The 15018-nt window shown below is 38.1% G+C and overlaps 1 protein-coding gene across 4 annotated transcripts in view; it reads left to right on the top strand.

The window, feature by feature from the left end:
• Positions 1-13639, top strand: part of TDRD15 (tudor domain containing 15) — a 74040-nt gene extending 60401 nt beyond the window's left edge. For all 4 annotated transcript variants that reach the window (XM_065587602.1, XM_065587600.1, XM_005297404.4 and 1 more), the window contains 2 exons: positions 4537-4637; positions 5419-13639. In XM_065587602.1, coding sequence (XP_065443674.1) covers positions 5422-11817 — 6396 coding nt within the window. In that variant the 5' untranslated portion in view covers positions 4537-4637; positions 5419-5421 and the 3' untranslated portion in view covers positions 11818-13639. The remainder of the gene's footprint in view (positions 1-4536; positions 4638-5418) is intronic.
• Positions 13640-15018: the final 1379 nt, after the last annotated feature.

Genomic DNA, 15018 nt, shown 5'->3' with positions numbered 1-15018 from the left:
CATAAATTTCATGATTTCAGATATTTAAATCTGAAATTTCACGGTGTTGTAACTGTAGGGATCCTACCCCAAAAGGAGTGTGTGTGTATTTTTTTTTTTGCAAGGTTATTGTAGGGGAGTTGCAGTACTGCTACCCTTACTTCTGTGCTGCCTTCAGAGCTGGGTGGCTGGAGAGCAGCAGCTGCTGCCCGGGAGCCCAGGTCTGAAGGCAGAGTTGCCACCAGCAACAGCGCAGGTGAAAGGATGGAATAGTATGGTATGCCCACCCTTACTTCTGTGCTGCTGCCTTTAGAGCTGGGCCCTTGGTCAGCAGCTGCCACTCTCCAGCCAACGACCTCTGAATGCAGCAGCGCAGAAGTAAGGGTCGCATGGTATGGTATTGCCACCCTTACTTCTGTGCTGCTGCTGGCGGGACGTTGCCCTCAGAAGTGGGCGCCTGGCCAACAGCCGCCACTCTCCAGCCACCCAACTCTAAAGGCAGTGCAGAAGTAAGAGTGGCAAAACCGTGACCCCCTTTTGGGTCAGGACTCCCAGTTTGAGGAGCATTGGTCTCTCTCATGAAATCTGTATAGGATAGAGTAAAAGCACACAAAAGATGAGATTTCACCGGGGGAGACCAGGTTTCGCAGTCCATAACACGTTTTTCTTGGCTGTGAATTCGGTAGGGCCCTAGCGATATTACATTGTTCATTTTGCTAGTATGGTTTGTCCTTTGTCTGGCTTGTGATTTAGACTGTAAGTGTCTTTCTGTAGGGAATGTGTCTGGCTCTGTATACAATGGGGCTCTGTTTCTGGTTGACTCTTTGCACCATTGTAATAAACATGATAATCCATTTATCATAGGCCCATAGAAATTGTTAGAGGATGCTCCCTTTACCCTCTCCCCTGGTTCTTGTCATGCAGACAGAAAGCAGAAGACCAGAAGTCCAGGCAATGCAATATTTATTGGGGTTAGTTTACAGCAAACATATCCTTAACTTTACATGCCGGCAGAGTCTGGTTCCTGGTGTTCTGTTCCCAGCTCTGACGCCGCAGAACGTTTACCCCATGTCCCCCTTCCAGCTCTGACTGTGCGGAGTCTTGCCTGTGTCCCCATTTCCATCTCCTCTTTTTTAGAGGAGGCCCAAATATACCTGCAATGCACACCCACAGTCCCACCCCTTACAATTTATGGTCGTGTTCTGTTTTGGGGGGAAGTGGGTCTGTGGTCTTCATCCCACCCTTTTTATATCCCATGGGGAGGGGTAAGGAGTGAGGTTGTGCTTTGGCTAAGGCCAGGTTTTTATTTGGCTTTTAGTGTTTCTTATGTCCCCCCCTGCTCCCCAGCCCACTTTACCCCTCCTCACTGGTTGCTTGACTTTGGCTTGAGGAAAGAGCCAGGCAGCCTTCCATTGTATCCTCATACAGGGTATGGTGGGAGTGTACTATAACACTTTAGTTCCATCTCTTATCTTTTTTCAACCCATCTGCTTGCGGGCAGATGTAACACACAGTATCTTTATCCTTTGTTTACACATTTTACTATAACATATAAGAGTATCAAAAAGTCAAACCCAAAATTCTATCTCAGGCTGACAAACAAACCTATATACTAACAGAAATAAAGACATTGATCTCTCTTAACATAGTAGATACTAGGGATGTAAAGGTTGTTTAAAAAGTTAACCTGTTAAACAATTAAAATTATATTGCTTAACTGATGAAAGGGAGAGGGGCTGGGGCTGCCGCTGAGGTCGGCTGGGATTGGCTGGCAGGGCTGGGGCTGCTCCTGCTGGCTCGGGGCTGGGATTGGGGCTGCTCCAGCCAGCCGGAGGCTGGGGGTTAATGGTTAAGCTGGGTTAACCAGTAAGACTAATGCTTACCGGCTTACCGTTTACTATTTTACATCCCTAGTATATATTTGATTATGAAGGCATCACTAAATTGGTTAGGCTTTCTTTGTGTATTGATCATGCTAAAAAAACTGAAATACAGTTAGTGTAGACAGCAAAGAGTCCTGTGACACCTTATAGACTAACAGACATATAGGAGCATGAGCTTTCGTGGGTGAATACCCACTTCTTTGGTTGCATCTGAACCAAGTAGGTATTCACCCACAAAAGCTCATGCTCCTATACGTCTGTTAGTCTATAAGGTGCCACAGGACTCTTTGCTGCTTTTACAGATCCAGACTAACACGGCTACCCCTTTGATAGTTAGTATAGAGTTAATCATATCCCCTGTAGGTTTTTTATCTCTGCAGAAAATAGATTCTGCCAGGTGCTGTAATTACACCTTTCTCCCACCAGGGGCTACTGTGGCACCAAAATAATGTCACCATATCTAAAAAGCAGAGTAAAAGAGCCATTTAGAGACAAAAAGATATTTTAAAAAAAATTGGAAGTCAAATCCTACTGAGGAAAATAGAAAGGAGCATAAACTTTGGCAAGTCAAGTGTAAAAATGTAATTAGGCAGGCCAAAAGGCGCACAAACTAACAGCCAAATTTTTTAAAGTACTTTGGAAGCAGGAAGCCTGCCAAACAATCAATAGGGCCACTGGACAATCAAGGTTCTAAAGTAGCACTCAAGGAAGACAAGGCCATTGCACAGAAGCTAAATGAATTCTTTGTATTAGTCTTCACTGTAGAGGATGTGAGGGAGATTCCCACACCAGAGCCATTCTTTTTAGGTGATAAATCTGAGGAACTGTCCCATATTGAGGTGTTGAATAGAGATTTTGGAACAAATAGATAAATTAAACAGTAATAAGTCACTCGGACCAGATGATATTATCCCAAGAGGTCTGAAGTAACTCAGATGTGAAATTGCAGAGCTACTAACTGAAATGTAACCTATCACTTAAATCAGTCTTTCTACTAGATGGCTGGAAAATAGCTAATGTAATGTTGATTTTTTTTAAATAAGAGACTCCACAGGTGATCCTGTTAATTACAGGCCAATAAGCCTAAATTTAGTATCAGACAAATTAGCTGAAACTACAGTAAATAATAGAATTATCAGACATATAGATGAACATGATATGTTGAGAGAGAGTCAATATAGCTTTTGTAAAAGGAACTCATGCTTCACCAATCTTTTGAATTTTTTTGAGTGGGTCAGCAAGTATGTGGACAAGGATGATCCAGTGGACATAGTGTGCTTGGACTTTTAGAAAGCCTTTAACAAGATCCTTCACCAAAGGCTCATAAGCAAAGTAAGCAGGCATGGGATGAGAGGGAAGGGCCTCTTGTGGATCAGTAAGGCTGGGTTAAAGGGTAGGAAACAAAAGGTAGGAAATAAATAGTCAGTTTTCACAGTGGAGAGAGGTAAATAAGGCCGCCCCCCAAGAATCTGTACCAGGACCAGTGCTGTTCAACATACTCATCAATGAACTGGAAAAAGGGGTCAATAGTGAGGTGGTAAAGTTCACAAATGATACAAAATTACTCAAGATAGTTAAGATAAAAGCTTACTGTGAAGGGATCTTACAAAACTGGGTGAGTGGGCAACAAAATGGCAGATGAAGTTTGGTGTTGTTAAATTCAAAGTAATGTACATTGGAAAGCATAATCCCAAGTATACATACAAAATGACATGCTCTAAATTAGCTGTTACAGTACCACTCAAGAAAGAGATCTTGGAGTCATTGTGGATAGTTCTCTGAAAACATCTTCTCCAAGTCAAGCAGCAGTCAGTAAACCTAGCAGAATGTTAGGAACTATTAGAAAAGGGATAGCTAAGATGAAAAAAAAATCATAATGCCATTATAAAAATCTATGGTGTACACAACTCACAGTCAAACCGTGGAACTCGTTGCCAGGGGATGCTGTGAAAGCCAAAAAAGTATAACTGGGTTCAAAAAAGAATTAAATAAGTTCATGGAAGATAAGTCCATTAGTGGCTTTAGTCAGGATGGTCTGGGTGCAACCCCATGCTTGGGAGTCCCTAAACCTCAAAAGCTGGGACTGGATGAGAGGATTGGTCACTCAATAATTGCCCTGTTCCGTTCATGCCTTCTCAAGTAACTGGCCCTGGCCACTGTTAGCAGACAGGATACTGGGCCAGATGAATCACTGATATTGGGCATTCTTGTGTTCTTATGTTACCTTCCTCCATAGGAACTAGAAATACATATTTTTAAAAAATGTAAAGCTTAGTTTCTGAGAAACTAAAGCCTCTGCTTGACAGAGATTGATTCCTACCAGCTTGCTCTTGCACAATGGGCAAATGTGTTTGACAAACTGACTGTCGTTAATTATTAACTGGAATATCATATTTAGGCATGTGGTGGTGGTGGTGTGAAACTGTAGGGGCATGATATTGATTCAAAGAATGTGAAGTCAGACCAGTTGCATTACATTTGAATAAAGCTCTAGACATGCTGAACCTTGGAGACTTGGTTAAATGTAGGTCAGGGCATTTTGTTTAAAAGTGATGTGAAAATATTTACTTTTTTTTTATAAAATCCACTGTTATGTTATGGAGTACTACAAGTAAGTACAGTAAAAGAGGCATTCAACATATAATTAACATAAAACCATTTTTTTCTGTGGTAGAACTGTGACTTCCAATTATTTCTCCAAAAAGACATGGGAAGTATATTATAAAGAATAACACATCTGCAGCTATACTAAAAGTTGTAATTCCATCAAAAGAGGTAAGCCCTACTGCACAGGACCACAGATTGATCCTCCTGAAGGAGAAGGAGGAAAGGGGTGGGGAGAGAGAGAGAGAGATGTGTGTCTTGGGGAAATAAAAATCCCTCAAATAAAACTAATAGCAAGAAGTGGAAGGGGGGGCATACTTCATTGTAAATAACAAAAAAGTTGTTCAAACAGAGCACTGAATCTTTGTGATTTGTCTTCTCGATAGAGTCAAACCTTCAGATGAGCTGTCAGGTGTGTGGGGTTCAGCTCCTGAGTACCACTGTTAAAGCTCTGGAATGTCTCCAGACTACCTGCAGAGTGAAAGGCAGTCCAGTTGTAGAATTGGCAGAGATAACACAAATGACAGAGAAACGTCACTTCCACTTCTTGTTTTGTGCAGAAATACTGAGCCTCCTGTGTTCTTGTTTTGCAAATGTGTCTGTTATAAAATGAATAGAGATGAGGAATTTTTGTCTCGTTGAGGACCCCTCGGGATTGCTCCATGTAAGGTGATGAAGCAAGTCAGAAAGCACAATAGTAAGTCCAGGACGCACTGTTTGTCTGTGAGGAACACATGCAGACAACATCTGAGGGAGAATTGTGCCAAATGTACCCAAAGAAGTGGAAAAATTAGAATTAAAATCAGTAAACGTTTATTGTATTTATTTTGTGCAAAATGCACTGTTAAAGATATACTGAATACAAATTGCTTTAAGAAATTATATACGGTTAATGTAAAAAGAGTGAATTTAAAACTGGCTGATTATCAAAACTGATCTTTTTATTTTGTAGACAATGGATTCTTTGTCTCCATCATCAAAATTTTTAGACCTGGATCTGAAGGTAACTCACGTAGAGTGCCATCCAAAGGAAGTGCTCGTGACATTTCAGGGGAAATATAATACAGAATATGACTTTGATTACCACATATTGCAAAAGGAAATACAGCATGTATCCAAAGTAAAGGACGGTATTGGCATTGGCGAGTTTTGTTTGGTGGAGGACATAAATGGAGAATGGCATAGAGGAAGAGTGCTGGAAAAGAAAGAGGAAATCTATGATGTGTTTCTCATAGACATTGGGAAAGTACTAATAGTTAATGAAATAAATGTTTCTTCTGCATGTGGTGAATGGTTCCAGCTGCCTCCAAAGGTGGTGTATGGTGTTTTTTCAAACATACTTCCAGTTGGGGAAAAATGGGGTCCAAAAGCTCTAAATTATTTTTCTTCTCTAATAGGAATACAGATTAAAGGTCACGTGCAAGCCATTTTACCATACCAATTGTTTCTCCTGGAAGTACCGAAAGTCACTAGTGATGTTCTTGAACTGCAATTAGGAAAACTTGTTGATGGAGATTCGTTTCGTCTTATTGTAGAAATGTTAAAGGAATTACCCCAAGAGCTCCTTTGCAAACAAATGCCAGAATTGCTGCAACAGAAATACACAAGGCCAGAGTCCTCTTCTTTCAGCAATGCTGAAAATCTACCAGCGTTTCAGCCAATTCTGGATAGATTCCTGCCTTCTTTATCTGTCGGCAGTATAGAGAAGGTAAAAATAAATGTTGCAATCAGTCCAAGCAAATTTTATTGTCAGATGCTAAAATGGCAGAAAGGGCTAGAAGACTTGACCACAACAATGACTTTGCATTATGAAGCTGTCAATAGGGAAAATGTTCCATCTTGTGATAGTTTTGGAACTCTCTGTGCTGCAAAAAGACAAAAAGGACAGTGGCACCGGGGAGTGATACAGCAGCTCCTCTCTGATGACCAAATAAAGGTCTGGTTCATGGATTTTGGCAACAGTGAAGCTGTGCCTTCCAGTCATGTTCTGAAACTTCAACCAGAATTCACTTCCTTACCAATGATTTCATTTCAGTGTGCACTGTCATGTTTCAGTGATCAGAGTGAAGCTGTAAAAAGAAATTCTCAACTAAAAGAATTTAAACAGGCATTGTTAGGACAGACTGCTGTGTATGCCAGCATTGATTTGTTCAATGCCAATGAATGTTTGTATTATGTTACATTACATAGTCAAGAATCTGAAGTTAATGCTGAATATCCACAACAGGTGAATGAAGTAGTTCAAGCATGTTCCCTAGTTTCTAGTACAAATGTCACTAATATACTTGGAGACATCAAAGCTTATGAAGAGATCTGTGTTTCAGTTGAGAGTTTGATTGGAAACACAGAACAAATGGGAATCTGCTTAATTGAAAAAGACCCTTCTTTATCAATCTATTGCAAAACAGTAGAAATGAAAATAGATGCCGTTCATATTGCTTTTGTCGAATATGTGTTGAATCCATCAAACTTCTGGATTCAAACTAATGACTATAACAATGAGTTTCAAACCTTGATGAAAAATATTGCAGATGTGTATAATAGATATGGAGTTTATGATAAGATTGTTGAAAACCCAAAACCTGGGTTACTCTGCTGTGCCCGGTATAGCAAAGACATGGAGTACTATCGAGGACTTATCACTGAAGTGGAAGGTGTAAACATTAACGTTTATTTTTTGGATTTTGGAAATACAGATACCGTACCCGTTCATGATGTGAAAACTTTGCTTCCAGAGTTTTGTAAATTACCAGCACTTGCCATGCATTGTGCACTTGCTCATGCATTTCCCATTGAGGATGTATGGGTTAAAAAAGAAACAGATTTCTTTAAAAAGGTTGTATTTGACAAACAGCTCTTGCTTTATGTCATTGCAAAGCAAAATGACAAGTACATTGTTAATGCACAATTTATGGATGGCTTGGAACAAATGGATGTTGTCACACTTATGGTTCAGGCTGGATATGCTGAGTACTGGGAAGTGCAACCGGATTCTCTTTTGAACTTTATGAAAAATTCTAAAGGCCTAAATTCAAAAAACAAAAACAAAAAATATATAAATACACAAGGCACATATGTTATGCCTAAAAGTAAAGTACCAGCAACTAGAAATATCTGTCAAAACAAACAGTTATTAAACACTTTTTCTGTGGCAAGAGAATCTCTCGAATCTTTTCCAAATTGGGAAAGTACTCTTTCCAGAAAGCATTATATAATATCTGGGAGAAGTGACCATATGAGCTCTTATAAAGAGTTAATGTTTAAACCAGGAGCAGTTCTTGATGTCAGATGTTCTCATATTATTTCTCCATCCCATTTTTTTTGTCAGTTGCAAAGCAAATTATCAGAACTAATGAATTTAATGGAGCAAATTCAGAGTTATTATGAAATGCATAGCAATCCCTATAAAACTGGCCAGATTCCCTGTGTTGCAAAACACTCCAAGGATGGAAAGTGGTACAGAGCAGCTTTTCTGAAACAAGTATCCAGAAATGAAGTTGATGTGATATTTGTAGACTATGGTAATCAGGAAAGAGTTTTACTTAAAGATCTTCAAGCTATTCTTCCAGATTTTTTAACTTTGGAAAGTCAAGCTTTTACATGTAGTCTTAAGAATGTAAATGAACCCTCACAATTTTACCGATTCATTTGGACTAAAGAGGCATGTAAGGATTTTGGAGACTTAATTTCTGCTTCCAGTGGGCTATTGACTTGCGTCATTTGTGCTCTAATTCTCATAAGGCCTAACTGCTTGTGTAATTTAGTTGATTTACAGTCTCCATTTATTGGTACGCAGCAGTTTCTCATAGAGCATGGCCATGGCCAGTCCCAATTTTTTGGATTCACAAAAGCATTTAAACCATCAGTTTTTCTGTATAGTTTTTGCTATTCATCTTTTAATATAAAAATTGGAAGTGAAGAGGAGGTATATATAACTCATATATACAGCCCTGCAAAATTTTATTGCCAGCTTAATCGTAACACTGAAATTATAGACAAATTGATGAAGAAGATTGCAGAGATTAGTAACATACCAAACAGTTCAGAATATGACCCGAGCAAAATACGATTATGCATAGCCAAATATTTTGAAGATGGTCTCTTTTACAGAGCTTTGGCATCTTCCACGGGATCATCATCCTGTTTACTAGCTTATTTTGTGGACTTTGGGAATAAACAGCTGGTAGTGAGAGACAAACTGATGCCTATTCCAGATCATGCCACAGATTTACTATTGACGCCCATGCAAGCCATTAAATGTTATCTGTCAGATCTTAGAGAGAGAGAAATTCCAGTAGAAGTCAATAAATGGTTTGAGGAGAATTTCATGGGTAAACCATTGAAGGCAGTAGTAGTATCCAGAGAGTCAGATGGCCAGATTGGTGTGGAGCTGTATGATGGACATATCCAGATAAATCAGAAAATTCGACATTTATTGTCTGAGAATGGGAAAAAATACACAGAGGAATTGGAGCATGTGAAAAGTTGTACAGAGCAGTCTGTTGAAAATAGTAAGGAGCTACACAAAGTAAAACCTGATGAATGTAATAAAACAAAAGATAAAAATATTGAGAGAATTGCCTTGAAAACTGAAATAAAACCTGAAGTACATGATATATCTTTTCAGACTGGTGTTCAAGAGAATTTTGAAGATAAAGAACAAACTGTGCTTGTTCCACAAAAATTGTGCAATATGCCCTTTATACCACCAACATTCCATGGCAATAAAGAGCCAGTTTGTAAAAATGTTATGAATATACCTTTGGAACACAGAGAGAAAAATGCAGATGGAATATTTACTCCTGAATCTCTACTTTGCCCTGTTTTCAATTTGCAGGAAATACCTGCAAATATTATGAATGAATCTTGCACCAATAAACTAAATTATACAGGTCAACAAGAAGGGAGGGAAAATAGACCCAAATATATCAATCTTCCTCCACGTAACATTGAGCTGAATTCTCAGTTAGCAGGTTACATTTCCAATATTAATAGCCCATCTAGTTTCTATATTCAGCTCGCAGAGGATGAAAACATGATCATTCAACTTGCAGAAGAACTAAATGAAGGAAAAATAAATGTAGACCATGAAAATTACCTGAATGAACTTGTGGCAGGGGATCTTGTTTTAGCAGAATATGTAATTGATTGTTTCTTATATAGAGCAGTTATTAAAACAGTTAGATCAGGAAAATCCTATGAGGTAGAATTCATTGACTATGGTAATACAGCAGTTGTGAGTCCATCAAAAATCTACAAAATTCAAGGAAAGTTCTTAACTTTGCCAAGGTTCAGTATCCATTGTTTCCTTAGTAGAGTAAAAAGTACTCATCCTGATGGAAGCTGGAGCAGCAATGTTATGTTCTACTTTTCCAGAAAAGTAAATAATAAACAAATTACTTGTGTATTTTTGCAACAACATGAACAACAGTGGGAGGTAGATATAATTTGTGATGGAAAGTCTGTGGTTAATGAGTTAATGCAGAGACATGACAGCTCAGGATTACAGAACACACAAATGCTAAATATGGAAACTAATACAGAACAAGACATTCCAGTCACAAATGCAGATCCTGAAGATGAGGAACTAAGGAAGAACTCTAGAGGTCATAACAAATACGAGTCTGTTGAGACTAGAAACACCTCTGAAATTCTCTCTAAAATCCCTAACCAAGATCTAAATCCTGGACAACTAGAAATGGCAGAAATAATTCATATTTCAAAATGTGGAAATTTCCACGTAAAATTAATGAGAAATGTACAAACATTTTTGGATTTAAATGTAATGGTTGCCAAAGAAGCAAAGAGAAACCGTTTGATTGCAGTAGAAAATATTCAAGAAGGATTGGAATGCTTGACAAAATCTAAAAACACCTTGAAGTGGTACCGATCAAAAGTGATGAAGCTTGTTAGTGAGGAGAAAATGTTAGTTTTCTTCATGGATCGTGGTAGATGTGAAATGGTATCCTTGCGTAATACAAAAATGCTCAGTAATGAGATCAAGTGTATTCCTAAACAAGCCATATTATGTAAATGGATTTGGATTCAAAATTCAGGTAAAATGTCACGTGACTATGCGATAAAGAAAATTGCACATCGTGAAATAAAGCTCCTGTTTCTGAGCTACTTGGAATCTTCTTGTCTCTGGGAAGTAGATATCTTAGTAGATGGGATTCTACTTTTGGAATATTTGAATCAGATCTCTGGGCAAGGCAAGATCAACAAACCTAATTGTACAGAAAGTGCAAATAATGTGGCTTCTAAGACATCTGTACTGTCTTTTAGAATAAATTCAGTTACATGGGCGCTATTCCAAAGTGGTAATCAATATCCTGGTTTTGCAACTACAGTTACTGATCCTTCAAACTTCAGTATTCAATTAGAAGACTTATTTGACACTATGAAAACCTTGTTTATGCTACTTTCTGACCTTCCAGGCAATTTGCCAACTTTGCCACAAGACCTTGTGACTCCTGGTGCAAGTTGTTTGATCAAGTTTGGGTTGTACGCGCAGTGGAACAGGGTAGAAGTTTCTGAAATTTCAAATCAGTCTGTTCTTCTTATGTTTATTGATTATGGCTTTCCTGCATATATTCCCTACTCAGATATTGATAAACTGAAAGTTGTTCCAGAAGAACTTATTTGTTTACCACGATTATCTTACTCCTGCTCCTTATCTGGTGTGATTCCTGCTAAAGGGGAACACTGGAGTGATGAAGCTAAGCTCTTGTTTCAGGAATTTCTAGGTAAACAAGGCCTGATTTTCCAGTTTAAGCAGTATGGTTCTGGAATGAAACTAGAGGTAGATGTTCTGTGTGAGCAGAGTAATGTAGCAGATACCTTGGTTGCAGCTCGTCATGCTATCTACTGTAAAAGTACATGCTGCCTTCTTGGACTTGACAATACAAAACCAATTGAACCATGTTCACAACTTCAAAGTGAAGCACAGCAATCACGTTTTCTGCAAAGTTCTGAACCAAAACATAGCTGTACTGAAAGCAGTTTCTTGACAGGTAAAAAAGAGAATGCACAGCAGCAAACACGAGATCTGCAACATAGAAATGCCCGTGGTATAGTTTCAAGAAGTAATTCTACCACTAAACCACCTTCTAGAAAACGACCCAGGAAGAAACCAAGTTCATATAGTAATGGCAAAAATACTGCAAAAGATGAACTTAAGTGTGACAAAAAATTATTTATGCAATTTTCGGATGATAAGAAATGTAACATCATTTCCACAGAAAGTCTTACTGAAAATCTGCCTCCAGAAGCAATGAATGAGACATGTGACTCTGCTGACATGAACACCAGAATGAGGGAAATGAAGATTAGTAAAGAGGTGGCATCATAAGAATATTTGAATAGTAAGTAGGCTTCAGTGTTAAAAGTACTTTTTTCAGGACAGTAATACAGATTGAACTTTTACCTCAGCTCTGTAATATATGTTTGCAAGAGTTACGTTTATTTACATAATAGGTTTTACTTCCCTTTGATGCCAATGCAAATTGTGGCCTTTATTTCTGTTTTTATATACCCAGGAAGGTTTATCACAAAGAGGCACGAAACCAAATTATTTTTGTAATGAAGGAAAGGTACCTAATTTTAGTGCCTAACACTTTCTTATTTCTATAACAAGGATCAGTAAATATGGGCCTGAACTGACACATTAAACTCTATGGAAAGATTGACTTCTTCTGGTTTGGGATGAGGTCTTAAGAGCTAGATGGTGCCATTTAGGGAGAAGCTTGAGTTGGGGGCAGAGTGGCTTTGCACCATGCCATGGGGTTCTGCCTACTCAAAGTAGGGACCAGAATTTTGCCTGGCCCTTATGCCGTGTGTGTGTGTGTGGCAAATTCCATATTCCCACTTCTCTACACACTGCGTGCACACAAGGGCAGATGGAATCTAGCCCTATTACTATCTTTGATGTATTGGAATGGATATTAGAAGTTTTAGATTTTTTCTTCCATGGGGAAAAGGGGACAGTTTCGGAAAATGATTGGTTTGTAATATCACTTCTCATGTAAGGATGCTAAAAATTCTTTACAAATGGACATTTCCAATAATATAACTATGGTAAAAATGTTTTTTTCTTTGTTTTGGGTTTTTTTTATTAACACCTCATACCTCCAGAATGGTTGCAGAAACTTTGCTCAAACTTCCCTAAAAAATTTACATTTGGAAGGAGACCTAGCATGAAGAACTTTAGGCCAAAAGTGTAAATCTTATCACTGTTATGAGTGTGTGAAAATGATAGATTAGAATGGAAAATGTGTTTCATCTTTAATAGACATTTCAAGTAGTGCAGCTGCTGTATTACACACAAGTAAGATTTAAGAAATGTTTGTTAAATATGGACTGGATATTATGGGATATACATAACTTTCCCTCAAAAAAATGTAAATACCGAAATTATAGATTTTCTAGATACAGATTGGATTGGATAATGTCCTGCCACCTGCGGAAAATAAAGGATATGAAAGCTTCTCATTACATCAACTGGAATTTGTTGCCATTGGTAAACTATTCAGAATAGGTCTAAAATACTTTTAAAATGCTAAAATCCATTTCAGTACTCAGATTAAACTCAGTATTCTATTAATATCAAAGTAAAAACATAAGTTGAAATTCATCGTTGTTAATTTGTGTGTAGCATGACGAAATATCAATAGTATTACATGGGATCTGATAAAATATTTTGCATTGCTTGTGAATATCTTAAAAATCATTTTCCTCATAGTTAAAGTAACTTACATTTTATCATTCCTTTATATTCATAGGTAATTTTGAATTATGTGCATTTGTTTGCAAAGTTGGAAGGATAAGGACATATTTATTTTGATCTTTTTTGTTTGTGTTGGTTTTTTGTTGTTGTTGTTAAGTAAAGCTGAACAGGACCTGTCCACATTTACAGCTGTTAATTATGATAGGCTACTGGATTTTTTTGTAATATTAGAATATTGTTAATGTGGCCACATTTTTCAATTTATTTGTAAGTAATTCTAATACAGTGTCAACCAAATACTATGACGTGTAGCATAGAAATGACAACCATTGTAAAACAGCAATTCCAAATGTGTATTTATTTCAACCAAATGTTCTAGAAATGGAAAGTGTGTAAATTAATTTAAAAGATTGCCAAATGTCTTTAGTAAAGTTTCAAACATGGAAAAGTGTTTATTATTTAATACCAGGGGTGGGGGGGAACCTCCTTTAAGTCCAAGTCTAGATTATAACCATTTTAGGATTTATACCATACCCAAGTGTGTTGGACGATGCTTTGGCATTGCATACTCTTGTACAGCTCTCATTAATTTTTCTCTTTTATCCCAGCTACAGTAGAATTTGTGCTATGTGTATTGGAAGGGAGAAAATACAACACTTTAATTTAACTTAATCAGCTTTGTTTTTATGTATTTGTATTTGAAAAGAATTGACATACTTTTAAGCCTGAAAATCCTAAAGAATATTTTTTCCATTGGCTTTTAACCAAACTTGATACTAAATATAACTGAAGCTTTTGTTTCATTAAATTTGATCATAAGAGAGTTTTTTTTATTGCTAATCATTTGAGTGTATATTTTTAATTTGTATTGTGACAGACCCAGACCAGTGGGGTACAGGAGTCTGGTAGAGGGCAAATATACTGGTCACTGGATGAGTAGTTTTCTGTTCCCTGAGTGACCAGAGCAGGGGCTGCATTAGAGTAATCAGGAATCTGCTAGAACCAGTTAAGGCAGGCTGGCTAATTAGGACACCTGGAGCCAATTAAGAAGAAACTGCTAGAATCAATTAAGGCAGGCTAATCAGGGCACCTGGGCTTTAAAAAGGAGCTCACTTCAGTTTGTGGTGCGAGTGTGAGGAGCTGGGAGCAAGAGGCGCAAGGAGCTGAGAGTGAGAGGGTGTGCTGCTGGAGGACTGAGGAGCATAAGCGTTATCAGACACCAGGAGGAAGGTCCTGTGGTGAGACTAAGGAAGGTGTTTGGAGGAGGCCATGGGGAAGTAGCCCAGGGAGTTGTAGCTGTCATGCAGCTGTTACAGGAGGCACTATAGACAGCTGCAGTCCACAGGGCCCTGGGCTGGAACCCGGAGTAGAGGGCGGGACTGGGTTCCCCCCCAAACCTCCCAATTAACCTGGACTGTGGGTTCTTCCAGACGGGAAGTCCTCTGGGCTGTTCCCCAACCCACATGGTGAATCTCTGAGGCAAGAAAATCCGCCAATAAGTGCAGGACCCACCAAGATAGAGGAGGAACTTTGTCACAGTATATATTGCCTAGTATTGCTTATACAATATAATTTTTAAATTTTCTATTGATGATATATACATATTACAGCAAAATGGTTGTATTATATTGGAAAAAACATAGTATGCTCAAATATTTTATACATGCATATATTAATACAGCTTGTGTTTACTCTCATTCTGTCATACACACAGTAAATCTCCAGAGTTTTGATGTGTTGGATATGGCAAGCCATGGCTAAATTATTTTGATTAATTAACTTTGTTTTGAGGTTCACTTAGGTTTAAGTGGTTGGTAAATGATGTGA

The sequence above is a fragment of the Chrysemys picta genome, chromosome 3, assembly GCF_011386835.1.
Source record: "Chrysemys picta bellii isolate R12L10 chromosome 3, ASM1138683v2, whole genome shotgun sequence".
In the NCBI taxonomy this organism is placed as follows: Eukaryota; Metazoa; Chordata; order Testudines; family Emydidae; genus Chrysemys; species Chrysemys picta.
The sequence above is the reverse complement of the archived record's forward strand: the minus strand, read 5'-3'. Positions and strand labels throughout refer to the sequence as shown.